The sequence below is a fragment of the Octodon degus genome, unplaced genomic scaffold (assembly GCF_000260255.1).
Source record: "Octodon degus isolate 3935 unplaced genomic scaffold, OctDeg1.0 scaffold00293, whole genome shotgun sequence".
Taxonomy (NCBI): Eukaryota; Metazoa; Chordata; class Mammalia; order Rodentia; family Octodontidae; genus Octodon; species Octodon degus.
Window position 1 is genome coordinate 1,402,309 of NW_004524869.1, and position 27,360 is coordinate 1,429,668.

General features: G+C 38.3%; 1 protein-coding gene across 4 annotated transcripts in view; it reads left to right on the forward strand.

The window, feature by feature from the left end:
• Nucleotides 1-27,360, forward strand: part of Ttc23l (tetratricopeptide repeat domain 23 like) — a 67,948-nt gene that overhangs the window by 16,436 nt on the left and 24,152 nt on the right. For 3 of the 4 annotated variants that reach the window (XM_023707473.1, XM_023707475.1, XM_023707472.1), the window contains exons 5-10: nt 6,527-6,683; nt 8,902-9,027; nt 12,337-12,514; nt 15,138-15,246; nt 23,029-23,156; nt 25,837-25,986. In XM_023707473.1, the coding sequence (XP_023563241.1) occupies nt 6,527-6,683; nt 8,902-9,027; nt 12,337-12,514; nt 15,138-15,246; nt 23,029-23,156; nt 25,837-25,986 (848 nt within the window). The remainder of the gene's footprint in view (nt 1-6,526; nt 6,684-8,901; nt 9,028-12,336; nt 12,515-15,137; nt 15,247-23,028; nt 23,157-25,836; nt 25,987-27,360) is intronic. The other variant, XM_023707474.1, reaches the window with a different exon arrangement.

A 27,360-nucleotide genomic window follows, 5' to 3' on the forward strand; every position in this document is an offset into this window, starting at 1 on the left:
CTAAATCTACAGTTCATGATTGGTTTATTGTCTGGTTCTGGGACTGGCAGTGTGAGTGCTGCCCTTACCCTGGGGGAAGGGACCCTGCATACAACATAAGGCAGGAAAAGAGGCTGGCTCCTCCCTTTTGCCTCCTTTCTGCTTGTTGTTTTTGCTGTCTTCTACTGCCATGAACTGTTGCCCCTGTGTCGTGCTGCCCTGCCTTGGAGCCAGCTGGTTATGGACTGAAACCTCTACAAATTGTGTGCTAAATAAACTTTTCCTTCCTTAATTTTGGGCATCAGCTATTTTGTCTTAGCAATGAGAGAAAAGTAACTAAGACACCTATTCAAAAATTATTAAAAACTACATCATGAAGGAAGAACTGGTAGCACATGTTGTTAAACTTGAGGTTATGGAAAGGTGATAGCCAAAGGTAGCTTGGTGGTAGAGATTTGGGACTAAAACTTAAGAGGAGAAAAGGACAGATCATAAGCATGGAAGACCAAAATCAAAATTAGAGAGAGGAAATTGAGATTAGAAGTTAAGAAGGCCAATGTTAGCAGTACAGGGGTTGGTGAAATTTCTGAAAAGCAGAGCAAGAGGAAGAAACTGAAAGACTTGAAAATGAACACATTAATGAAAAGGTACACAGGATTCTGGTAAAGAATTGGCAAAACAATCAGTGAAGCAGAACCAAATTGGTTTAGTACCTCAGGATCAAACAAGTAAAATATCTGCTGCTACCACAAAGTGTAGACTGAGCGAAATTGTGATTAATTTATTAGGAAGCTTTTGGAGGTTGTCAGGAAGATTGTTTCTACCACTGTGTTTAGAGTAGAAGCCAGAGCAGAAAAGAAAAATGTTCTAGTCAGCTTTTACATCATCGGATGCAACTCTGGACACCCACAACTTGAAAGGAGAAAGTTTAATTTAGCTGATGTTTCAGGGGATTCAGTATATGCTTGGCAAGCTCCAAGACCAGAGCATCATTGTGGAAGTTCCTCACAGAGGAAAGAGGCATACCTCTGGACAGGCAGGAAACATAAGGGAGGAGCTGGGGAGGAGACACTGGATTACCCGAAGGCCACTCCTGCGACACCCCTCCTCCAACCAGAGCCAGCCTCCTAACAGCACATTTAGCTTTTTTTTTTTTTTAATTTATTTTTATTTTTCAACATATAATACACTGCATATATTCTTCTTACGCATTTAGCTTTGACCTCATCAATGGGTCCATTCACTGGTGAATGTGCCTACTACACCCCTGATCCAGTCACCTCATGAAAGTCTCATCTCTGAATACATGAGACTTTTGCAGGACATTGTAGATCTAAACCATGACATCAAGTGAGGATAATTTTACAAAAATAAGAGATGTGCTATGATTTTTTTGAAAGGAAGGAGCCAGTTAGGAGAATTTGAAAACTTAAAAATGGGTAATTGCTGTGATGGTGTTCTGAAGAGAATGTGGAACATTTGCCAAGCAAAGTATGCCGAGGGCTGTTGCTTGGAGAGAGAGGTATGGGTGCTAGAAGGGAGCTCTGCTGCTAACGACCCAGGAGATAATCCCGTGGTGCCTAGGGATAGGGCAGCTGAGGAGAGCCAGGCAGAGACCACCAGGGCAGTTTGGCACCTAGTGGTATGCTGCTTCAAATTGTTTAGAAAGAGAATAATACAGACACGTAGTTTCCTGCAATTCTGCTTATTAATGAAGCAATAAATTAGCCTGTTATTACTGGGAACTTTCCAAGTATCCTGGAAACTGTTGAAAGTATTGCAAAATCCCAAAAAAGACATCTAAGTCATAACTTCTGTCTTCTCTGTATAGTTGGGACCAAAAAAGAAAAAAAACAAAAAAACAACCTGGTTTAGCAACAACAGAGAATGACAAAACCCAGATAATCTGGCCTGTAGAAACCCTAATACCTACCTGAAGTAAGTTTGGGTTTGAGACTGCTGTCTTTTAATAGAAATTTTGTAAGCAATACTATGAAAATGTCCAATGTAAGAAAAGATACAAAAAGCTATTCAATAAGAGAAATGGACGCTAGTAAAAATAATAATAATGGCTACTATTTCTTTAAACTCACTTAATTCAGGTACTACTTCATCCTTTTTCCTGCATTACATTAATCCTTGCATGAATCGTACAAGAAAAAAAGTATTCTCACTGCCATTTTATGGGTGGATAAATTGAGGCACCAGTTGATTAATCTGTTTACGGCTACATGGATAGTTCTAGGTACCTAAGCCAGGATTTTTATCTGGAAAGTCTTGCTTTAGATCTGGCTTAATCATGGTGCCAGAGTATCTTCTTAAATATAAGTGATAGAGCTACTGTTTTCTGCTGAAGCTAGCAACCTTGGGAGACTGCATAGCTCTGAACAGAATTTTTGCCGTCAGTCATGTAACAGACATCAAAATAAGAGTCACTACTCAGACTAAAGCAAAGTGACTGATGGGAGTGGTGGAAAGTCTTTGATCCCACTTTGCCCCGTGGAAACAGAAGCGTTTCCATACGTAGACTCCCAAATCTTCTGGAAGGCAGACCATGTGCCATTTCAGAGTTTTATCCCTACAGTAGCTGTGCTTCAGTGCAAGAAGGGTAGTGTCTTTCCCTAGTGGGTGCAAATAAGAGAAAATGACTTGGTTTAGGAGCTGACATTGGGATTGATGATGAAGGGCTTGGAATTAGGAAGAGATCATAAATCCATAGCATTCTCCACAGGCAATGCTACAGTCATCATATATGCAGCATTGTTTTGACATAAAGGGGAGTGTTTTTATTCCGGTGGCACACCTGCATTCCCAGCACTCAGGAGACTGAAGCAAGACACCATGACTTGGAGGCCAGCCTGGGGTACATAGTGAGAACCTTCATTCTTTTTTTTTTTTTTTTTTTAAAAAGTGTTAGGGATTAGAAATGCAAAAATAAGCTTAATGTGTTCTCCCTATCTCTGTCATTCTTTTTTTTTTTTTTTTTTTTAATTACAGAGATTGAACTCAACCTTGCACCTGCCAGGCAGGCTGTTATGCCACTGAACTCTCTCCCTGGCTCTACATAGTGAGTTAGTGGGCTAAAGACCAGCCTGAACTATATACCAAGACCGTGTCTCAAAACAAATTAATGAAATGCACATGCATTTCAAAGTGTTATCAGTATAAAATTCATGGTACTTTTTGACATGAATTTTAAGTAGCATGTGCATAAAAATAATTATTAACACAATTGGAGGAAACAATCTGAACATTTTTTAAACATAAAAAGTCCTTTTGTATTTGGAAAGGTTAAAACATTTGTCCAGCACAGTAGCGTCCAAACTCTTCAGAGCTTCCATAACTAAAAATAAAGCTCTCTCCATACACATATATTTATTTCAAAGTGTGTATCACTGTATCAACATATTCTAAAATATTGTAAAGTAGAAAAAAGAACAGGATAAAAAAGACAGCACAAACCTTTTGATTTTTTTACATCTCTTGGCATCTTACATACCTACAGGAAAGTATGTACCCTACTTTAGAGACCAGACTGGATTCTGGAAAGGTGAAAGGAGAGATTTTTCCCCCCAGGGCTTACTTTAAAGTATAATAAACAGTTTTAAATCAAGATCCTTAATTCAGTTTACATAGGCCCCATTGGTCACCAGCTGGACTTTTTCATTAGAAGGCCTCATGTGGGGCCTGGGAATCAAGGAACTGTTTCATTAATTAGCTGCTGAGTTTAGAGGAAAAGTATTCCTCCAGGAGAATTCACCACCAGCCCCAGACACTGTGGCAGGGGAAAGGTGGCCTGAAGAGCTTTGGGGAGCTTCTCAGAGTTACTTTCTCAAATATACTTGTTTTGCTTTCTCTTCTGGAGCCCAGAAGGAGTGTTGTGTTTGCTGATGTGAGGCATTTTCTTTTCTTCTCTTTTTGGTTGCTGTTGTACTAAGTTTGAACCTATGGCTTTGCACATGTTAAGTGAGTGTTCCCCAACTAAGCTATATTCCCTATGCCTTTCCAACATTTATTTTATTTTGAGCTAGTTATGGTGGCACATGCCAGTGATCTCAGCACTCTGAAAGGCTGAGATGGAAGGATCGGAAGTTTGAGCCTGGCCTGGGCAATTTAGTGACTTCGTGACTCTGTGTCAAAATAAAGAGGAGTTGGAGCTCAGTTCAGAAGCCCTGGGTTTAATCCCCCCAATACTGAAAAAAAATATTTTGAGATGGTCTAGCTGCCCTAAGTTGCCCAAGTTGGCCTGAAACTTGAGACCCTCCCTCCACAGCCTCTCCAGGAGACTGGGATTCTGCTGTGGTCCTGCAATGGTGCACGGGCCCCACAGTGCTGCTCCCTGTTCACCTTTCTCCTCTAAGCCTGCAGGACATCACCTGATTTTGGTTGCTGCGCTCCTCCCTGCTGGTTGTGGGCCACACATATTTGATCAAAAGACTACTCCCTACTTTACTGTCTTGGTTTATAAAGTAGCAATACTAGCTTCTGATGTCTTAGCAGAGTTTTCTGTCAGATTACTAGTTGATACTTTTATAACCTATACAAGCTCCCAAATACCTGATAGATACAATCCAACCTGCTCACTTTGTCATCTGCTATGGTCTGAATATCTCCTTTCTCTTCCACCTTTTCCATCAAAGGACAGCAAAAAAGCCTAGTTAGATGCTATGACTCAATCTTGGACTTGTTGTGTTCTAGAACTTTGAGAAATAAATATTCATTCCTTATAATTACCCAGCCTTTTGGATATTGTGTTACCATATCACATATAGAGAGGACCCAGGACTTGGTTGTGCATATCAAAGCATACTTTACATATCATTAAATTCAGACTCCTTCAGACTAGTCTTCTCTTCCTAAGGCTCCCGCAGTTGCACAGCCTCACACACATGTGTACACATGTGCATGTGTGCACACACATTGGCACACTCACTCACTTTCTCATGGCCATAGGCTGCTTACTGTACATGGAAACCCTGCCACATCTTCATTTCAGAATCCTACTCACTCTTCAGAAACAAGACGAGTCCTACTTCATCTGTCAATATTTTACTGTCCCCGTGTTTCTCCAAATGTGGCCCTCCGACAGCTTTGGTACTGCCACCGAAGAATTCTCAGTTACCACCTGAGACCTTGGTGCTCACTGTAAATGTGAATTCTCAGTTTTACTCCTGTGCTTGTAAGCTGCAACTCTTGGCAGTGAGGCCCAGGAATCTATGCAGGGCAGCTTGAGGCACTGTTGTCTGCTGGGCTGTGGCCCAGAATGCAGCTCCCTTTTTAACCAGAGTCTGTCTCTTCAGGTAAGACCTATTGAAAAGATGTCTCTGGGTGGTCTTCGGAAACTAATTGGCTTCAGGCTTAAGCCTTTGTTGCCTTTTGTTGTTATAAATGAAAGTACAATATTAATGAGGCCCTCCACCTTCAGACACCAATGGCAAATCATTTCAAATTATCCCAGTTGCTGTAGATTTGTACCCATGCTGTGAAACCAATCTCTAAAGGCCAAAGACAAGATAAGCAGTGTGGAATGGAGTTAGAACTGTGGAGTAAAGATTGGAAGTGCACTGGGCCTACTTGGCAGGCGTGACAGTGTTTACCGATCCCTCAGCACCTGCAGGAGGAGGACTCAATTCCAATGTCAGCCATCGTTTTTACTACAATAGAACAGAACTGAAGTAGTATGTTCTCTGATGGCTTTTATTCCTCAGGGCTTCTTCTGTTTTTCAGTCAGGAATGGGAAAAAGACATGAGTTAAGCTAAAAAATGAGGAAGTAGTACTATACACTGGATGCCCCCAAGTTTACTTCTGTTAAATAAATAAAGAGCATAAGTGCCCAGGAACAGCAGCCTTTAGTTAGAAAACAGGGAGAAAGCCCTACCAGTTATGTCCTGTGTTCCCTTCATCTTTTTAGCGAGGCGTCTGACTGCATTAAGACATTGGATTCTTTGTGTGCATGTGTATGTGTGTGTGACCAATTAGTACCACCAACTTCATTTTTGATTAAAAAAGTCCCAGATGGAAATAATTGCATTCATAAGCCCTTGTATTTATAGAACATCTTTTTCCAGAAAGCCCATAGCGCAGCACTCTGTGGCATAAACTAGTTCATTCCTGGATTATCCTGATGTGCATAGTAAAGAGCAGTGTCTCTAACCATTGTCCTTTGCTGTTTGGAGGATAAAGAAGCTTCATGGGTTGAGAGGGTCAGATGACATTAGCAGCAGAATTGGAGAGGGGACATGCAGGTCCCACTTCTTTTTATGTCAGTAATTTCCAAATTGAGGTCCACAGATGTTTCCAGGAAGGCTTGCACAAGGACTACTTGTGGGATTAAAATTAGAAATTCCCAGACAATTCTACTCCATTCCTCCAACTCAGTAGGCCTGGGGTGGGGCCCAAGAATCTGTATTCTTTACAAGCATTCCAGATAATTCTGATTCACAGCCAAACTTACAAAGCAATACTGTAGACAACTCCCAGAAATGTCTTTGACTGGAACATGCCCTTTTAATCTCTCTTCTTGATGCTCACTCTTAACTTTTGCAGGCCTCCCAGCACAAGCCAAAAAACATGCTGAATCCGCCAAGAATACACTCTTGACGTGGAAGGGAAAAACAACCTCACAGAAGGAGAAAAAGGAAATCCTAGAAGCTCTGGTCGTGCTCTACTACACTCTGGGGGCGGCCTGGCTCCTACAGAACCAATATCCTTTCCTTCCTGGATGGGTCTGGTGATCAGAGTCACAGTCCGCACTTGCTGAATGGTCACCCCACAGGGGAGAATAAGAGATGAAACCATGCTATTGTAGCTGCATTCCAACATTGCAGGCCTTCAACATACATCTATCCACCTAGAAAGGTATGCATTTTCCTCCCGTATCTGTTCATGGAAGCCCCAAGTTGAGCCCCAGGAGGGAGTTAGTTAAAAATTTCCAACTCTGATCCAATCTTCATTGTGCACCCAGTTAATATTAGTGATGCAGGTAGTGGTGTGGTTAGTAGAGGAAAGGAGAGCAAGTGATAATTTAGAGCCAACTGTGATAGACTAGGCTGTACAATTGTGATTCTCTGGACAACTTTAAGGACTACTGCTGCACAGGTCCTACTCCAGAGATTTTGATTTTGTAGCCCCCTATGTGATTATAATGTGCAGCTCAAACCCACTGATTTAATAAATTCCTGATCATTTTGGTTTAGTTTTTCTTTTTTGAAGTGCTATTGAGAACATTGCCCGTGAAGCAGAAACCAACCAAATTAGACAAAAAGCAACCATTCTATATAACCTCGAAGGAGGACCGTGGTGTATGCTGTGTTGTCAGCTTTCTGTCACTATGGCAAATCCCTGAGATAATCAGCTTTATAAAGAGAGAACTTGTATTTTGGCCCAGAGTTTTAGAGGTGTCAGACCATAATGTCAGCCTCTGTATTTCTGAGCCTATAGCAAAGCAATGTATTACGGTGGAGCACACAGCAGAGCAAAACCCCTCACTTCTGCGCCAGTGAAAAAAAAGAGAAGAGGGATTTCCAGTCCTAGTTTTTGAAGGAGTCTCCACACTGATTTCCATAATGGTTGCGCCAGTCTACATTCCCACCAGCAGTGGAGAAGGGTTCCTTTTCCTCACAGCCTCTCCAATGTTTGTTGTTGGGTGATTTCTTTATGGTAGCCATTCTTTCTGGGGTGAGATGGTATCTCAGTGTGGTTTTAATTTGCATTTCATGGATGGCTAGTGATGTGGAGCATTTCTTCATATATTTATTCACTTCTTTAATTTCATCCTCTGAGAAGTGTTTGTGCATCTTGGATGCCCATTTCAGCATTGGGTCTTTAAATTTTGGGGCCCTAGTGTTTTTTAGTTCTTTATAAATTCTAAAGAGCAGACCTTTGTCTGAGTGCTTATTAGTGGAGATTTTTTCCAAATTTCTGGACAGAATATCATGTCTGCATCTTGTACAATGAATAACCACTAAGACAACAATGTGCAGTGTATTCATTATTGAAACTGTGCTAATAATCAGTTTTGAAACTGTCTCATTGCTATTTCTCAATAAAAATATTTTTTAAAACAAAAAAGAAAAGAGGAAGGGAAGGAGATCCCACTGTCTCCTTCAAGGACAGCTCCCAATGCCTTGTAACGTTTCCAGCACCTCCCAGTAACACTGTGCTGGAGGCCAAGCCCTTACCACATGGACATTTTGGGAAACCCTAACGCCCAAACTTGTGGTAGTACTTTTGTTCAAGAAGTTTGTGATCTTGACAGCCTTGCAATATTGTCACCACTTAAAAGATACTAGTGACATGTCACACTCACAAATAATAAGGAGCACTCTGTGCCTATGTGTGTCGAGTCCTTTCTCTCTACACATCCCCCTCTGCCTTTTTGGTTCTGTTGCTCACTTCCAAAATGTGGTGTGGCCTTCTGCATTATACTCTTAGCAAAGGGGTCTGTGAAAAACGTGGGAAATAGAAACATTTGGAAATTAAGGGGGTTTCTCTCCTGCAGTTTGCATCTGACCAAAAACCTACTCTTTTTGTATTTTAAAAAATGATCCAGAAAGCCCCTTTCAGCACAATTACTTCCTCTCTTTTACCATTCTTACAAACAACTTGGGAAAAATGGGCAACTGCTGCCATACAGTAGATGCCTCTTATGGAATCGTAACTTACATCTTCACTGATTCAAATCCTCAACATCCTCTCCAGATATAGATTCAGACAAGTGCTAAAAGAAATCTAAGATCTTGTTTTTTGTCGAGAGAGTTCTTCCTTCTCGACATACACCCATGAAAAGTAAAGAACATGGTTAAGTACTCATTTTCAAATACTGTATTACTTTTCCAAATGACCATTTCATTTGTATATCACCTGTCTCTATGCAGTAGCAGTTAATTTGTGTGCCTGGCATTTCCTTTGACTGTTTTCACTGGCAGAGAGGCCTATTTCAACCTGCAGAAGGCATACAGAAACATAAAGGAGCTGAAAGAATTGAATAAGGGAAATGTTTGTGAATTACGGGTCTCAGAGAAAGACCTAACAATTGCACTGGGCAGGTAAGATCTGGACACAGCAAAACTGAAGCTTTATAAATGAGGCCTGGAGTTACATGATGTTCTGTATTCTCTCTATAAAGGAGAAAACTAGTCAGAGTAAGAAAGCGAGAAACTCAAAATGATAAGAGAGACTCACATCTGTCAAATGGATTCTGCTTCGAACTTACTTTGTACTGCTGCACTTAATCTTCACCTTTGACATAATTGGCCTGGTTATGATGTCAGTAAAGAGGGCAAGAAGACTAAGTCTAAGGTCAAAAGGTGACCTCAAAAGGTGACTTGTCTTAAAGTGTTAGATCTATGATCTAAACTCATCAATCCTTTGCCATTCCTTGTACTGCCTCTCTCACTTCTTCTAGGATTAATTATGTTGTTTTCTGAATCAGATACTGGTTTGCCCATCTTAAGAGTATAACATCTTAGTAGTGTGAAATCATAAGAGAACCGAGGAACACTTGAGATGAGAAATTGTAAGTCAGGAAAGCTATGCATAGCACATGCATTTTTAAGGAAATTTCTGTTGTATATGGAAACAAAGTTCATGGAATTTTCTCAGGCCAGAACAATACTTAACTGTTCCGTAGTTAAGTTAGGGGTCCTCTGAGAATAAGAATGTTAGAAATGAGAGTGGGTCTATGAGGTTATCAGAGAGAAAGAAAGAAAGAAAGAAAGAAAGAAAGAAAGAAAGAAAGAAAGAAGAAAAATGACATCATCAGCATCTTATGATTGATGGTATTGGTCTTGATGCCTTGGTTAAAGTAGAGCCTGGAAGATTTCCTCACTATGAAATCATTATTTTTACTGTGGTGAGCTCTAAGTATTAGCAATGCGACTCCAGGATAAGCTCACTTTCAAGGGACGCAAAATTAAGCTGTTTCTTGGAAGGAAGAGGCCCCAAATCTTTGTGCTCATGTATTGAAACTACAAAAAAAATTGAGAAAAATTTAGAAACCAGGTGAAAAAAAAAAGAAAGAAGGAGGAAGGGAAGGGAAGGAAGGAAAGGAAGGGAAAGAAGGAAGGAAAAAAGAAAGAAAAGTTTATTATTTCCCACATTTTTAAATACCTTCACATCCTTCAAATCAATGTGTTTCCAAAACTGTAACCACTTGGCGTATTAGAGCCGATGACCAAATGGTGCATAATGTATCGTGTCTGGCTCCTGTAAACAATTCTGAATCCTAAAGTCAAATGGAAAAGGATGGGGAGTTGTTGGAATGCCCAGAGCTAAATAAAACCATTGACTGAAGTCCATAGGGTAATAAATTAGAGTCTGGTGAATGTCTATGGCTGTCACACTGGGCAGTGATTAGTTGTTCTGCCCCATGTGAAAGAAAGCCTTGTTCCTTTGTCAGAAGAAATTCTAGCGCTTGTTTATTGAGTACTTACTTTGTTCATGCACTGCTCTAAGTGTCGGATGCTAATTAACTTTAACTGTTTACTAGGTACCATTCTAAGTACTTTCCTAACTTATTCAATCCTTCCCTTAGCCTATGAGAATGCCTTTTATTATTTTCTGTTTTACGGATAAAAAGTTAAGGCTCAAAAAGATTAACTCATGGGGACAGAACTAATAGAAGAGTTGGGCTTTTAACTGGAGCATCCTGCATTCATAGCTTACCTTCTATTCCACGCTGAGTGATGTTTAATGTTGACCAAATAGCTAGTAATCATAGGTACATTTTTTGATTTAGAGGGTAGGAAAACTAAGGTAAGAATATTTAGATCAGAAACTTGCTAGGATTTCCCTATAAGCTCCTAAGGAGAGCCATTACCATTCTGTATTTCTGCTCTTATGGTTAAGGGAAATAGTGTCCTTTTAAAAATTATTTATTTATTTATTACTTGTTTTAAAAAATAATTTTATTTAGAAACAAATAACAATGAGACAGTTTCAAAATTGATTAATAGGAGAGTTTCAATAATTAATACATTGCATATTGTTATCTTCCTGCTGGTCACCCATAGCACAAGGTGCTGACATAATATCCTGTCCAAACAGTATTAGTACAAATCTTTCCTGTCATTGAATTAAGAGACAGCAGCTGTATATCTATCCCAACCATTTTGTATATACAGATATAAGATGGTCATTTGTATAAGGGAAATTGTGTTCTAATGGATAAAATAATAACTTCACACAGAACTGTAACATGGTATGGCTCTTTTCATTATTAATGCTATTCTTCAGGGAAAGGATAAACCTCCCAGTTTAAAAAAAATGGAGACTGGGCATGGTGGCACGATTCATCCCAACACTTGGGAGGCTGTAAACAGGAGAATCACTATGAGTCCAATCTAGTAGTGAGACCCTGAACACGCTGTAGACCCTTCCCTAAGATACAAAAAAAAAAAAAAAAAAAAAAGTGACTATTGCTAGAATGAGTTAGTGAAGTATTTTTAAAACTGCAACTTAGGAATGCACACATGGGACAAGGGGAAAGAAGTCATCCTCATTGTATGTCTATTGTATGTTGGGTGATTTTACATATTGGACATTCACATGAAGGTTGTAGTCATGCCTTGTCTGCAAAGAAATGGCTTCTGGAGGTTGACAAACTTGCTAACTCTCAGAATAAACTTGTTTTTCTTGATATGCTTTGCTCTTTCTAGAAAGATAACCACAATAGGATACTATCTGAAACAGTTACATTCTCAATTTTGTTGTGGAACATTTGAAAATACAGACAAGTGTGAAGAAAAGCAAATTATATTATACCATCCTGACTGTTTTTATTCCTTCTATGAATAGCTTGGCTAGCCTCAGTCTTGGATTTTAAGTAGTCTTATATCTTCATTTTTCATTTAGCACATTTTAAATGTCTCTTCATATTATTAATCTAAAAATAAACACAGTTCCATGAAGTATTTTTCGTAATTTATTTAGCCACCCTTCCTTTGGAGAATAGTTGTACTGTTTTCTCCATCCTTTCTCGCCTAAATTAAGTTGAAGAAAACAAAAGCTTTCGTCAGCTTGACAGGCAGAGACACAGTAATAGAATTTTATTTTTATTTTAGAGAGTCTGTGTTTATGAGTAAACTATTCTGTCTCATGACTTGTTGGCTGCCATTCTTTTACCATTTACTTTTATGTAAACCTTAGACAACAGCACAACCTATATTAATGGATTAAATGAATGCTAGGCAATGAAATCTGGTGGGAAAAATGCAGGGTTATTGGAGTTTATTTGCAGTATGGCCAGATTTTGAGCTAGATGTGTAGCCTGCATTGGCCAAATTCTTTGGGTTTTAGGGTTGGCTTTTAGGAGCTTGCAAAGTAAATGACCTGTGACTTCCTTTGTTTTCTTGGAGGGCCTCCTTGGGTATGCGCAGGTTGAACCTAGCTCTGACATATTTTGAAAAGGCAATTGGAAGTGTTACCGCTGCCAAGGGTGATGGCACACCAGAGCTGATTGGTCCATATGAGGAGATTGCTCAGATTGAACAGCTGAGGCGGAACCACAAGCAGGCCATCCAGTACTTGAAGCAGGTTTGTGAGGGGGTGGGGTCCAGGCAGAGCAGCCTCACTGACCATGGTCCCAGGATCGGAGAAGTTTGAGCTTCTCACAACACAGGATGGAAATGCTTCCACTGTAACCCTGACTTCCCTCCACATGCCCATAAGTGCCTGTCAACAACTTTAAGTGACGTGGACAAAGAATGCTGGTTCAGGTGAGCATGACTGTTGTATGACCTCCTGAGGAGACAGCGTTTTCCCACCCAGGCTGCTTTCCCATCTCTCTCAGTGCTGAGAAGAGGAAACCACGTGTGAGTATACTCCAAGGAAAAATTAATTGAGGCAACTAAACTTAAGTCTTCAACAAACACAAAGAGGCATTTGAACTGAAATTTTTATTTTGGTACGATGCTGTCATTTGTCCTTTACACTAATCCACCTCGTTGTGTTTCCAAGTTTAAGGTTAAGCTAATGAAAGGCTGTTTCACTTGGAGATAACTAACTTGACAATGCTCAGGGGAAAATAAAATATAGAGAAGAATGTCAAGTCTATTGTATGAGAAGTTTAAGGCACCTTTGTGTAGCACTTCAATCTGTTAGTGAAATATGCCTCTTTTTCTTTTCATCTAAGAATGTTGCTTTTGGCTTCAGATATCTTCCATGGCCACAAACAGGGCAAAATGCTTTCTGTAACATAGAAAACTTACTCTAAACAGTCTGACAATCCAAGACTGTAAACATCACGCGATGGAGCAACGCTAGGGAATGCTGCTCTGAAGACAGCACTCCAGTGCTGACAGAGAAAGCAGTCTGGGTTTTGAGTGCAGTTCTTTTTGAAAACAATGGTAAGATCAGCATGGATAAAACAATAAATATCAGTGTTTTCCAACAGCAACAAAATCACAAGTTGGAATTTAGGGAGTGTTTCTATTTTGTGCCCTTAAGGATGTATTAAATCACCTCATCCATATGATAGCTCTATGGAGTAGGTATCAGTTTTATTTCATGTTAAGGAAAAGTGAAGCAGAGAGAGGGATAACTAATTCAGCTGAAGTTGTACAGTAACCAGTGTCAAAGCAAGAATTTAAACTCAGAAATAGGATCCTAGAGCCACAGCTCTGCTGTCTGTTCTCTAAATTGTTGTCTGAGAGCTCATCAGGCCTTGAAACACCTCACAGTTTGGCCTGTGAAATACTCAGCAGGGTGGCTTTCTTGCTGTTGGGTATGACTAGGTAATTTTACTTTTCTTTATCCTTCCTAAGTGTTATTCTTTCCATTTGAGAACAAAAAATAAAGTTTTATAGTGCTTATTACTTGCCAAGTGGTGGTATAAGCACTTTCCATATATGCATAATATTTACAACAACTGTTTCTGATTTATACTACTTTCATCATCTTCATTTTGCATTTGAAGGGTTAAGTGACCTATTTTATAACACAATAAGTGGCTGAGTTTTGATAGGAATTTAGGTAGCATTGTTGTAGGATCCATGGTTTATGACTGTCTTTAATGAGACTCTAGAGAGGCTGAGCTAATTTTAATTTTAATTTTATTTTATTTTTATTGTTTATTTTATTTTTATTGTTTTAATTTTATTTTTGCTGTGAAATCTAGTAAAAATAATATATCTAACATTTGTTAAGAACTTAGCATGGGGCTGGGGAGATAGCTCAGTGATCTGGCAAGCACAAGGACCTGGTTTTGATCCCTGGTACTACATACTATGCCGGCCCCACCCTGGGCACACTACACAGGCCACCAAAACCAGGCATGGTGGTGCACAGCTGTAATCCCAGAGCTAGGAGGGTTGAGACAAGAGGATCACTGCAAGTCTGAGATGTGTAGTGAGGCCCTGTACCAAATAAATAAAAAAATAAATAAACTTACCATGAAATGGATACTGTGCCTGGTGTGTCGCATGCACAAACTCATTTCATCTTTTGTAAGCCCTAATCAAGTTGGAACCGTGTATTTATTCTGATAATAATATGAAAGTACTTGCTCAAAACTCATAGCTAGGAAGTAATTTCTCTGGGACTCAAAGTTATTTGTTATGGTTTAAAATATAAAGTGTCCCCCCAAACTCAGGTATTGAAGATTTGATTATAAATGCAGTGGTGTTCATGAAGACATTAAGCCCTTCAACGGATTAACTCATTGATAAATTTATAGCTGAAGGGGCTATTAGTGGAAGGGTCCATCTAGAAGAAGTCAGTCCCTGGGCAGTGTGCCTTTGAAAAGGTTGAAGGGTATGACTTGTTCTAGACCCTATGTTCTCTCCCTCTTCCTCCCTCCTGCCCTCCCTCGTGCCCTCCATCCCTCTGCTTCCTGGCCACACTAAGGCATGCATCTTTCTCAGGCTGCCCCTCCCACCATGATGCCTTTGCCATGTGTGGCCTAAAGCAATGAAGCCAGCTGAACAGGGACTGAAAATTCTGAAACCATGAGCCAAAACTAATCCCTCCTTCTTGAAGTTGTTGTTTTCAGGTATTTAGTTGTAGCAGCAAAATGTTAGACAACATCCTTCATTTAATTTCCTGATTAACTATATGTTGGCTCTCAACCAACTAGCAATTTTATGAAAGCAACTAGAAAATCCATATTGAGATTCTGTCACTTGGGTAGTCATCTTGTCATTATTTTCTTTTTTTCCAGGCCTATTCTATCTGTGTTTCTTCATTCACTGAAATCAGCCCCCAAACCGCAGAGGCAGGCGCATTATTAGCCAAAGCTTATGCCTTGTCTGGAGAGCCCCAGCACAGGGGTAGGTAGAGAAGGTTTCTTTGTAGTTACTATTTCCCAGGGACCTATGGGAAGCATATTAATGAATGATCTGTTTATAAGTAAGACTATTATTCATGCCTGTTACAGAATGATTAAACCAGTTATGATTTTGTATAAAATCCATAACACATTAATTTGGAGCTGGTAGGATTCCCCAAATTAGAGCATCAGAATCAGTAAAGTCTACTTTTTTATTTCCTTTATTCCCTCATAATCTCAGCGAAATTCACATTTGTAAAACATATACAGCATACATGCTATGAGCATGACTTGTGATGTGTTGGTTGATGAAGAAGTCCAGCCACAGGCGAAGGGCACTGGCTCTTCCCCTCCTCCTCCCTTTAAGTCCCCTCGACTCTTTCCTATGGATTACAAAATATAATGTTTTTACAATTAGAATTTTCTTGACTTATATTCAAAGTGACGTCCTGGAAAGTCTAGAGGAAAGCCAAGTGATTAATTTGTCCTTCGACAACAGTCCTTTGTCTGGCAAGGTCATCTTTTTGAAATGGATGGCTGGGGAGAGAGAGGGAACTGGTGAGGGAAGAACGTAGCATTCCCAGCTGGCTGGATAGCATTAATGGATGCTAATAGAGTTCATGCCCTGTTAGGAAGACTATAGGATTTATGAATAGAGCAATTAGAACATTTTTTAAATATCTGGTTTTTCTGTTTATAAAAGCAGTCCATTTTGGTAATGTTATTTTCCAGTTACAGGGAGAAGGAGAGAGGGAGTGAAAGAGATTTATAGAGAATGTCTTATATCCCACTGTTTTCCATTCTTATATTCCCATGTTGTTAAATTTTTTCCAGTTTGCAGAAGTTTTGACATTTTAATGAACATTTACTGTTTTCTTAAGCACAAATGTTCATTGAAGACTTTCTGATTGTATCTTCTAGTGAATGGTTTTTTTCTTTTAAATTTTCCTCTTCCTATGTTCACACTGTATGTACTTATGTCCTAAAATATTTATTTTTAAATCGTGTTTGATATAAGAAATTTAATCACTATGTAGAGTATTTTTAGCTTTACCTGAAGAAAAAAACCCATATAATCTTGGGAGATTCTACAAACTTTCTTATCTTTTTCTTACATACTAATTTTTAATGTTAGAGAAAATTTATATTTACCTCTAGGTCATATTACTCATTAAATTACAGGTATATTAAAATTTTATACATCAAAATTTAAAATACAAATCAACCAGAAGAAAATGTAACACTGTAATAGAAGTTATTAAAATTAAAAATCGGATGAAAACTTTTTTTTTTAACTGGGAAAAAAAGTAGATATTTAGAATTAGCCAGCTGGACTCAGTTTAGATGATCCCAATTTTGTTGGCAACATGCAATGCATCATAATCAGGAGCCAGCCGAACATATGCCTTCTTCTCTCCATCAGGCCTGATTAGGATATTGACCTTGGCCACATCAATGTCATAGAGCTTCTTCACAGCTTGTTTGATTTTGTGCTTATTGGCTTTGACCTCCACAATGGACACGAGTGTGTTGTCCTCAATTTTTTTCGTGGCTGACTCTGTGGTTAAGGGGAACTTGATGATAGCATAGTGGTCAAGCTTGTTTCTCTTGGGGATACTCTTCCGAGGGCATTTGGGCTGCCTCCAGAGCTGCAGTGTCTTGGGACAGCAGAAGGTGTGTGACATTCATATTGCCTTCTTATTGTGGCTCTGGATGCCTTTCAGCATGGTCTTCTTGGCCTCCAAAGCTTTTGCTTTGGCTTCAGCTTTGGGAAGAGCAGGGGCTTCCTTCTTTATCTTTGGCGCCTTCTTGGTAAAAAAGAAAGAAGAAAACTTGAAACACACAAAGCTATACCATGAAAGACAAGGTTAACATTAAATTGCAAAAATATCTAAAACTATGTCTGGGCCAGGCATGAGGGGCATGCCTGTAATCCCAGCACTCGGGAGGCAAAGGCAGGAGGATCACTGTGAGTTCCAGGCCAGCTTGGGCTACAAAGTGAGTTCAAGATCAACCTGAACAGCATAGTGAGACCCTGTCCCAAAAAGCCAAAAAGAAAACAAAACAACAACAACAACAAAACTATGTCACAAAGCACTGTACATAAAATTAAAAACAACTCAGCCAGTATGAAGGGATAATCCGAATAGATCCTTACCTTTTAAAGAAAATTAATTTGTAGTTAGCCTACTAGAAATCTCCAGATGATATCACTGTGAAATTATACCAAATAAGTATTTAAGAAAGAAATAACACAATTTCTACATAATCTCCAGAAACTCCTAACTAACTTTACGAGGCCAGCATTACTCTTTTAGACCAAAACTGGGCAAAGACATTACAGGAAAGGAAAAAAACAAACAAACAAACAAACAAATTAGTACAGACCAATATTTTCATGCATGTAGAAAAATCTTAATAAAATATATAGTAAAATATATAGCAATATACAAAATAATATACTATAAATGAGTAAGGGTTTCTTTTTTCCTCAAGAATGTCGGACTGCTGTAATATTCAAACTTGAGTCAATTACTTTTATTGCATTAAGAGACCAAAGATGAAAATGAAATATCAATTGATGCAGAAAAAGCATTAGGTAAAATTTAACACCAAGTCATAATGGAAAGGGACTTCTTTAATCTGATGAAAGGCATGCTGAGAAACCTGAGAGCTAACACTGTATTTTGTGGGGAAAGATCCCTTAAGGTCAGAAGCAAGGAAGGGATGTATGTTTTCACATTTCTAATTCAGAAATCTTCACTAACTCAGTAAGACAAGAAAAAGCAATAAAAGAGAAACAGTTTAAGAAAAAATAATGTCCCTATTTACAGAAGACATGGTTGTCCCTATAGAAAATTCTAAGGAATGCTACAACTAAGAAGTGACATTAATGGGGCCTCGTAAACCCAGCACTGTGGGAGGCTGAGGCAAGAGGATTGGAAGTTTGGGGCCCTGCCTGACTGACTTAGTGACTTAAGGGAACCTTGTGTTAAAATAAAAAAGGAGCTGGAGCTGGAGCTTATTGTAAAAGCTCAGTCCTCACTACCAACAACAATAAAAATGAGATTAAGCTTAGTAAGGTTATAGACTAAAAGTCAACGAACAAAATGCAGTTATATTTTTATATAGTAGTAATGTAAAACTAGAAGCAATTTTTTTTTAAAAAAATAGCACTTTCCAGGTGAAATATGTTAGGTATTCATATGACAAAACACACAGGATTTGTGTTAAGTAAAGATTCTAGTTAAATAAATCAGAAATGACCTCAATAAGTGGTGAGATACACTGTGTATGGATTGAAATGCACATGTAATTTCTTCCAGATCTGGTATGTGGAGTTGGAGTTACTATTATCAGTTAAAAACCACATTTTTGTAAATATCCATGAGATGACTCTCAAATTTGTGTGGAAAAGCAAAGAAACTAGAAGAGCTAACATGATTTTGAAAAAAAGGGTACAGTTAGAAGAATAATAGTATCTGATTTTCAGTTGTAGGTGAGGAATCAAGAAAGTATGGTATTAAAGGGATAGACAGAGCTATCAGTATAATTACCACACACACCCCAAAACCCACAAATAATCCTACATAAGTAAGAGAAATTAATTTTGACAAAGATGAAAATGAAATTCAACAAAGAAAGGATGATCTTTCCAACAAATAATATTAAATAAGTGGGATCTCCACAGGAGATCGTGGAAATGAAAGACCCATACAAGGACTAGATAGGCTATTCCTCTTACGTAAATGCACATAGACTGAAAACTATATACAAGGATGGAGGATGCAAGAATCCAGAGGAAAGTAACAGCCGAGTGAGATTTGAAATGTGCTCCCCCATCTACACCCAGATCAAGTGACAACAGATAGGTCGCACCACTTAGAGGTATTTAAGTTTCTGCCCAAGTCAGTGGATCAAAATTAAGCTATTCCTTTGCAAGGGTTTTTCCCAGGAATCAAGACGAAGACTGAGAAACATTAAAACCTGAGAAAATTGTTTCCCATTTCTGGTCTGGCATGCAAGGGCCTTGGAAGTCATCATTTAGTCCTAACAAGTAAAACGCAAACTGGAAAGTGAACAACTCTTCCTAGGTCTGTCAAAGAAGTGAGATCATAGCACAAAACAATATCCCATGAACTGGAGGACTAGGCAAACCCCAGAGAAATTCAGGGTGCCAGAGTCGAAACCTCCACAGGAACCAGTACGAAGGCAGGAGAATCCAGTAAATGACAAAATGCTTGAAGACCAGTGTGGGGAAAATCTGAGATCTAATCTTAAAGGGATTGCCACACCTTTTATGGGTTTTTATTTCTAGGAGTATAACTGGATTCTTAAAATAAATTTTAGAGAAAAATTTGCTCATGCTTGTGTCAGAAGAAGAGGAAAAGTAACCACTTCAAAATTTTTACAGAACATTTTCTTCTTAATAAGGCCAGTTATCCATAAAAACTTTTTTGTAAAACAAAATCCTTAACCATTGGATTTTTGAGAGCCTACTGACCTGGGAGAAGGGAAAATATACAAATCCGGCTCTCTCTAGCTTTCTACCCTACAAAATAGAAATATCCAGCTCCAGTTCACCTATCCATCCTGTTTCCATTAAAAAGAGGGGGTGGAGTACTGATGGTCATTTTTAAAATGCACAGCCCAGAGATAATGTACAGGCTGTCTAGACCAAGACATAATCATAGAACTGTCGAGTTCTCCCCTACACTCACACCTTACCACCACGCTATCCAAGGCTTGCTTACTGTAGTTCTTTTTACACAATAAATCATGTCCAGGTTTCAAGGAAAAATTAGATGGCATATCAGAAGTCAAAAGACAGCACTTGACGAGACAGACAGAAGCTGAATCAAACTCAAATATGGCAGAAAATTCCAAATATGGAATTAATATGCAATCAGAAATAAGAACAATGACTAATATGTTACAGGTATTCTAAACAAAAACAAGTAGGCAGTATAAGTAAAGAGCTTAAATTCTGACATTCAAAAATAAAGATTAGAGGTCAAAATCATTGTACCTGACATGAAATATACCTTTAATGAACTCAATAGCAGACAGAATATAGCTGAAGAAACTATTTCTTGAGATTTAGAATATCTCAATAGAAAATTCAAAAACTGAAAAACAGAGAAAGGAGAACATAATGTCTAAAACTTGTGGGATAACTATGAAAAGATACACATGACATGTCAGTACCAGAAGGAGAAGAGAAGAAAATAGCAGGAAATATTTGAATGATAATGATTGAGAATTTTCTCAAGTCAGACCTCAAACTACAGATCAGAAAGCTCAGATAATAGTTCAACATTTGAAAATTATTGAATGCATCAGGCCAACAAAATAAAGAAGAAAAACCCCATGCTTATATGAGTAGATGTAGAAAAAGCATTTGATAGAATCCCAGCACTCACTCATGATAAAACTCTCAGAAAACTCAGGATATAGGAGGATTCCCTGTACTAGATAAAGACAATTGCTGTGATTTGACTCTGTCCCTTAGAAGTTCATATTGTGAAAGCTTGGTCCCCAGTGTGGGAAAAAGGGTTGGTGGGACCTAAAAGAGATGGGCCTAGGGGAAGGTCAAGGACCTAGTGAGACGAAGTGCAGCCCATGGAAGGATTTAATATAATTTTGTATGACTCTGATTAGTTTTTACAGAGAGTGATTTTAAGACAGAATGGTTCTACCCTGTTCTCTGGCTTCCTGCCTCATGATATGATCTTTCTGTTGCTGCTATCATGGTGACAGCCGCCAAGATGGGAATGTAGCTAGGACAGCCCTCACCCCAGCCAGCACCATGCTGTTTGGGCTTTCAGCCTCCAGAATAGATGCTAAAGAAACTACTGTTAAAACAAGAACAAAAACAACAACAACAACAACAACAACAAAAAAAAAACAAGAACAAAGAACTCAGCCTTAAACATTTTGTTATAGGAATGGAAAACAAATACTTAATATCTATAAAAAAAAAACAAAACTTGCAGCTAATATTATTATTAGTGTTGAGAAAGTATGAGTTTACCACTGAGATCAAGAAAACTTATTTTCGGTATCATATTGGAAGTTCTAGCTAATACAGTAACATAAGGAAATCAAAGATGTGTTGTTTTAGGAGTGAAAAAAATAAAACTGATTGTTTGTAGATATTCTTATATAACTAGAAAATTTGAAAGAATCAACAAAAACAAAAGCAAACCTTCTGGACAGTGGCATCATCAAGGCCTTCAGAAATATCCCAGGCATTACTCTGCTCAAAGTAAGCAAACTGAATATTTTGAAATTTGCTCCTGGTGGGCATGTGGGTCATCTCTGCATTTGGACTGAAAGTGCTTTCCAGAAGTTAGATGAGCTGTCTGGCACTTGGCGAAAAGCTGTTACCCTCAAGAGTCACTATAACCTGCCTATGCACAAGATGATCAATACAGATCTGAGCAGAATCTTGAAGAGTCCAGAGATCCAAAGAGGCCTCCGGGCACCACACAAGAAGATTCATTGTAGAGTCCTGAAGAAGAATCCTCTGAAGAACCTGAGAATCATGCTGAAGCTGAACCCATATGCAAAGCCCATGTGCCAGAACACCATCTTTGCCAGGCCAGGAATCACAAGATCTGTATGACTAAAGCAGCTGCATGGGCAGCCAAACTGGAAGAAAAGGAGGTTGCCAGCAAGAAGCCCGTGGAAGAGAAAAAAGGGAAGGAAGCTGCTGGTCCCAAGAAGCCTATGAAGAAACCTTTGGAGAAAAAGCCTGCAGCTCCCAAGAAACCAGCAGGAAAGAAACCTGCTGAAGAAAAGAAGCCTGCTGCATAAACTCTCAAAATCTCTATCCTGTACAAGTACTGTAAATTTGGATAGCTTATTTTGAATAGAGACCTGGTCAAAGAGGCACTAAGAAAAAAAGCAAACCTTCTGGAGCTTATAAGTGATTATAGAAAATATGTAAAATATTAGGTTAATATATAAAAGTCAATTGATGTCCTATGTATTGCTAATTAACAAATATATTGTGAAATTAAAAATAATACCTTCCATATTAGCACTCAAATGAAATAAGCATCATTGTTTAAATTAAATAAAATGTACATAAAAAATAAGAAAACTACAAAACATGATGAAAAACATCAAAGTAACAGATCATATTTGCAGATAAGAAGACTCAATATTAAGATATCAGTTCTTCTCAACTCAATCTACAGATTTAACTGAATCACCAAGCTATTTGGTGGATATTGAAAACTTACTGTAAAGTTTATGGGAGAGGCAATGGTGTGGAATAGTCAGTATAACACTGAAGAAGAATGAAGTTGGAGGACTGGTACCACGTTGCTTCAAATCTCACTCTACAGCCACAATCATCAAGAAATGTGTTTCTTTAGAAATAACTATGTATTTGAAGTACTTACAATTCCTTCTGTGTGTGACAGAGAGGGTAGAGAGAGAATCTCAGTAAACAGTAAATTATATCAGAGTTCTGGCTAAAAAATATAGTTTTGAAGAGCACCTGGAGTTTAATATGACACTTATTTGGGGTCTTAATAGAATTGTTTTAGACAAAAAAAAGGCAGAAGCTTTCTTTTCCCACATCAGACCCATGAATTTCATCATGAGAATACCACCTGAGGCTAGCAAATCATGTGGTGGACTTCTTGGTCCATAGGAGGCCTGAGATGAGAGCAGGCATGGACACTAACATTAAATTGTCAGTGGATCCAAAGAGGGTATCAGACAGTTGTGAAGGCTATCAACTTGCCTTACATTATTTTTTTTTTCCCAGAGGCTGCTGAGGTATATTTTGTAAAAAGTATCAATGCATATCAAGCAACACTAGGCACAAAGAATTGTGAAACATTAAATACCATTGAAGAATTTTGCAAGTGGCTTGCCCAGATTGGGAAAAAGCAGGTAAATACGTCTACTTCATAATCACTAATTTGTTTATTAGAACTGAGCAGTGTTTTTTCGTATCACAATTCAGAAACTGGAGCTGAGACAAATTCCGGGTAAAAATAGAAATAACATTCAGCACTAGTGATGAGTGGGACCTTAGTAAAAAAGTATTTTTCTTGGATCTTGGTCCCTGAAGTCCTGTCTTCCCAGAACATAAACTCTAACTTATTAATTTAATACTTTAAGTAAAAATTAGCGTCCACCTTTTGAATTTAACTATTGATCTTTTTCTTTCATAATATTGTTTTCCTCTGATATTCTTTTACACACAATTTTGTTTTCACATTATAAAAAGTTGTAGAACTACAAGAAAGGTGATGTTGTAAACATAGCATGAAGCAATTTCCCCGTAAGGTCAACATTGATCCTAGCCATTGAATTTGATTCAGTCCATATCCAATTCAGTTTGTTACCAGAACCATTGGAAGAATGAAGTTTGTGAACCGAGGTACTGATACATTAACATACAAAAGTCTGTCAGCGTAATACACCCATTTAACAAAGGATAAAAATTACAAGAAATTTATGAAATTGAAAACATTACAGTTGTAAAAATAGAAATTAACATAATAAAGGCAGTGTATACAAATCTCATAGTTAATCCCATATTTGATGCTGAAAAACTGAAAGTTTTTTTTTTTTTTTTTGTCTTGTTGAGACAGGATCTTGCTATGTAGTTCAGACTGGTCTGGACTCACAGCATTCCTCCTGCCTCAGCTCCCAAGTGATAGGATTATAGAAATATTCCACCATGGCCAGCTGACAGCTTTTTCTTTTAGACCAATAACATGACAAAGATGACCACTATCACTGGAAGTATTAGCCAAAACAATTAGGCAAGAAAAACAAAAGCATCCAAATAGGAAAGGATGAAGTAGAATTATCTCTGTTTGTAAAATGATACAGGGTCATGTAAAAACATGGAATCAGCACACAATCTAAGTACATATTAGATAAATTCAGCCAAGTTACAAGAGACTAAGTATAGAAAATCAGTTTCATTTCTGTGTACTAGCAATGAGCAATTTGAAAAGGAAAGTAAGAATCCAGTCCCATTCACCATAACATCAGAAAGCATAAAAATAGACATAAATTTATCTAAGGAGGTGAAGGACTGTATCCTGAAAAAAATAAGAAAATAATCTAATGATACGCAAGTTTTCCTCCTCTGAAAAATCCAAGGTACTATAGAGGCTTGAAATTCTTGAGTTTTTGCCAGTGTTTTTTAGAAAGCAGCATTTGATATCCTTTTTTGTATGTGTTATTTAGTGTGTTGTATAAAGGATGGTGATAACACGTCCAGATTCATTCTAAAGAAATGTTGTGTTAATGCATGCCGACATAGCCCAGGCACTGTAACATGTAGTTCTCCAGGTGTAGCAATAACTCAAGCTTTTCCTCCTCTCATAAACAATGTTCACTGTACACAGAGAGCTTGCTTGCTTGCTTGCTTGCTTTCCTTTTTCTTTCAACAAAATAGTGAAGAGTGAGCACTGAACTGAAAGACAGTCAGCTTGGGCTTGGTAACAAAGTAAGTATTACAAAAGAGAAGGGGAGGCCAGGCATGGTGGCCCACGCCGACAATCCTAGCGGTGGGAGGCTGTGGCAGGAGGGTTACTGCAAAATCGAGGCTAACCCAGGCTATTCAGCAAGACCTTGTTTCAAACAAAACAACTAAAAAGAGAAGGTGCAGAAAAATTGTTATAGATGAAGTAAGACTAAAAATTTATGAAAATTGTATGTGATATAGGACTTTTTATTATATAATAGATTTTTTAAAAATTATAAATAATAATATTGACCGAAAACTCTGCATATAGGATATATATTAAGTTAGTGGATTATATCTATATAAAATTGATCTTTAAAGAATTTTTTTTTTAGTGGTGGTAGGAATCAAACTCAGGACACTGTGCATTCTAGGCAAGCACTTTAGTAATGAGCTACATCCCAAGCTCACTGGTCTAAAATTTACTGAGTGATTATATTACTGCAGTTATACAGTACAGAGAATTATCTTGTTCTAAGAAAACATGTTCTTAAGTATTAAGTCTCTTGATGATTACAATTTATTTTCAACAAAGCTTATATGTATATATGTATTCATCTATATATGTGTGTATACTTTTTAAAGAGAACAAAATAAATCATATATGAAGAAATGGAAGCCATTTGTGAATCTAGCTGAAAATTTCCATATTCATTATACTACTCCAAGGTTTAAAACAACTTTAAATAAAAATAGATTAACAACAAAAGAAGACCGAGAGTTATGGAATTCAGAATTCAGGTGTTTGAGTCCTGACAGTGCCATCTATAGGCTGTATGATCTTAGACAAGATCTTTATTAACTTATCATTAATTCTTCATCTGAAAAGTAAGTAAAATGATTTCAATCACATAAGACAGCAGGATGATTAAATAATCATAACGTACATATGAATTAATGTATTTATTAGTAGCATGGAACTCCTCACACGTGCACATTAACTTAGGGGACACATCCTAACTGACGGATACTGCGAAATTCCGTCAGTAGTGCCATAGCGCGGCGCCTCCTCCACTGGCTCAGGATCTGCTCCTTCACAATTGCCAGTTTGATTTAAAAAAGAATTTCTGTTTTTAATTCCCCTAGGAGGCTTACAGACTGCTAAAGGCTTCACTGAAGTCCCAGGTCACCAGCTATGGAGACTGTAGTGAGAAAGTGGCTGAAACATTTTATAACATGGGCAGGATCTGCTTTGCCAAAGGAGAACTCAGAAAGGCAATCCAACTGCTGAGGAAGGTGAGCTGAGGAAGGATTCTGGTTGCTTGTGTTACATTTCTCCTGGGCTTATTAGCAAAATGTAAGAAATAACGTATGTATGAAAACTTTCTCTTGTCCCCTCCCCTCCTCTTCCCTCACTTCCCTTCCCGTCCCTTCCTCTCTGCCCTTCTTTCATTTCCTTCTCCCCATTCCCTCTCCTCCCCTCTCTTCCCTTTCCAAGATGTGCCACCTGTCAGGATACTGGTAGACACAAGGCTGAAGACTTAGTAAAACAGGTAGACACATTTCTACATAAAACTAAGTTTGTTCTAAGTCAGAGGAAAAGTCAGTGAAGATCAGCTAACACTCAAGTGAGCAGAGATCGGAGTCAGAAGCAGTCCACAGCAGTACACTGACAAACTTCAGAGTTAGCGAGATTTTTATCTCATCTTGGATTAACTTAATACAATACATGGTAAATAAGAGGAGAAAGGGAACCTTATTTTGAAGATCCAGAGGAAAAGAAACCTTCTGACAGTAAATTCTAGGAGCCACGATAACTTCTTCAGGGGATGCCTGAACATATATATGGCTGACAACTAATGGGGGCAGAGTCTTTGGAGAGGAAACCTGAGGCCCCAAAGGTGGTGAAACATGCTAAATGTGAAACATGGGGTTCCAGTGAAGCAGCACATCTAATAAAATTCAAATCCACATAAAAAATACAGAGCATATAGAGAGTCTGAACAAGCTGATGTTGAGAAATATAACTCAAATCTAGAATTCAATCAGTAAGAGCAAACTTGTCTCTGAATCATAGAGAAAGAGAGAGAGAGTACTAGTTTTAAAGAAACCCGTTTGGCAGATAGAATATACAGGATCATGTATGTAGATTTCTAGTGATTCTCAGGGTTATCTCTCCTGTGGAGTTCAAACTTCATATAAAAGAAATCCAGCCTGGGGCCGGGGAGATAGCTCAGTACAATAAACTATTCTACTGAGCTTATAAACTGATTTAACTGCCTGAGTTTAATCCCTGGTACTGCAGATAGATAGATAGATAGATAGATAGATAGATAGATAGATAGATAGATATAAATCCAGCCAGGTGTAGAAGTGCATGCCTGTAATTCCAGCCCTCTGAAGGATGAGGCAAGAGAATCACTGTAAATTGGAGGCCAGCCTGGCTTCATAGTGAGACCCTGTCTCAAGAAAACAAAAAGAAAAAACAAGGAAATCCAAGTTAAGTGTTGCTGGGCGGGAGTGAGGAGGTGTGGAGAATGCGCCAAGAGCCAGCTTACGATGGAACAAGCTTAGTTGATGTATAGCAAACTACACGTACTTGAAACTACACATACTTGAAGTGTACTGTTTGCACCTCCAGGTGCCTGTGAAGCCATTGCTGAATCATAA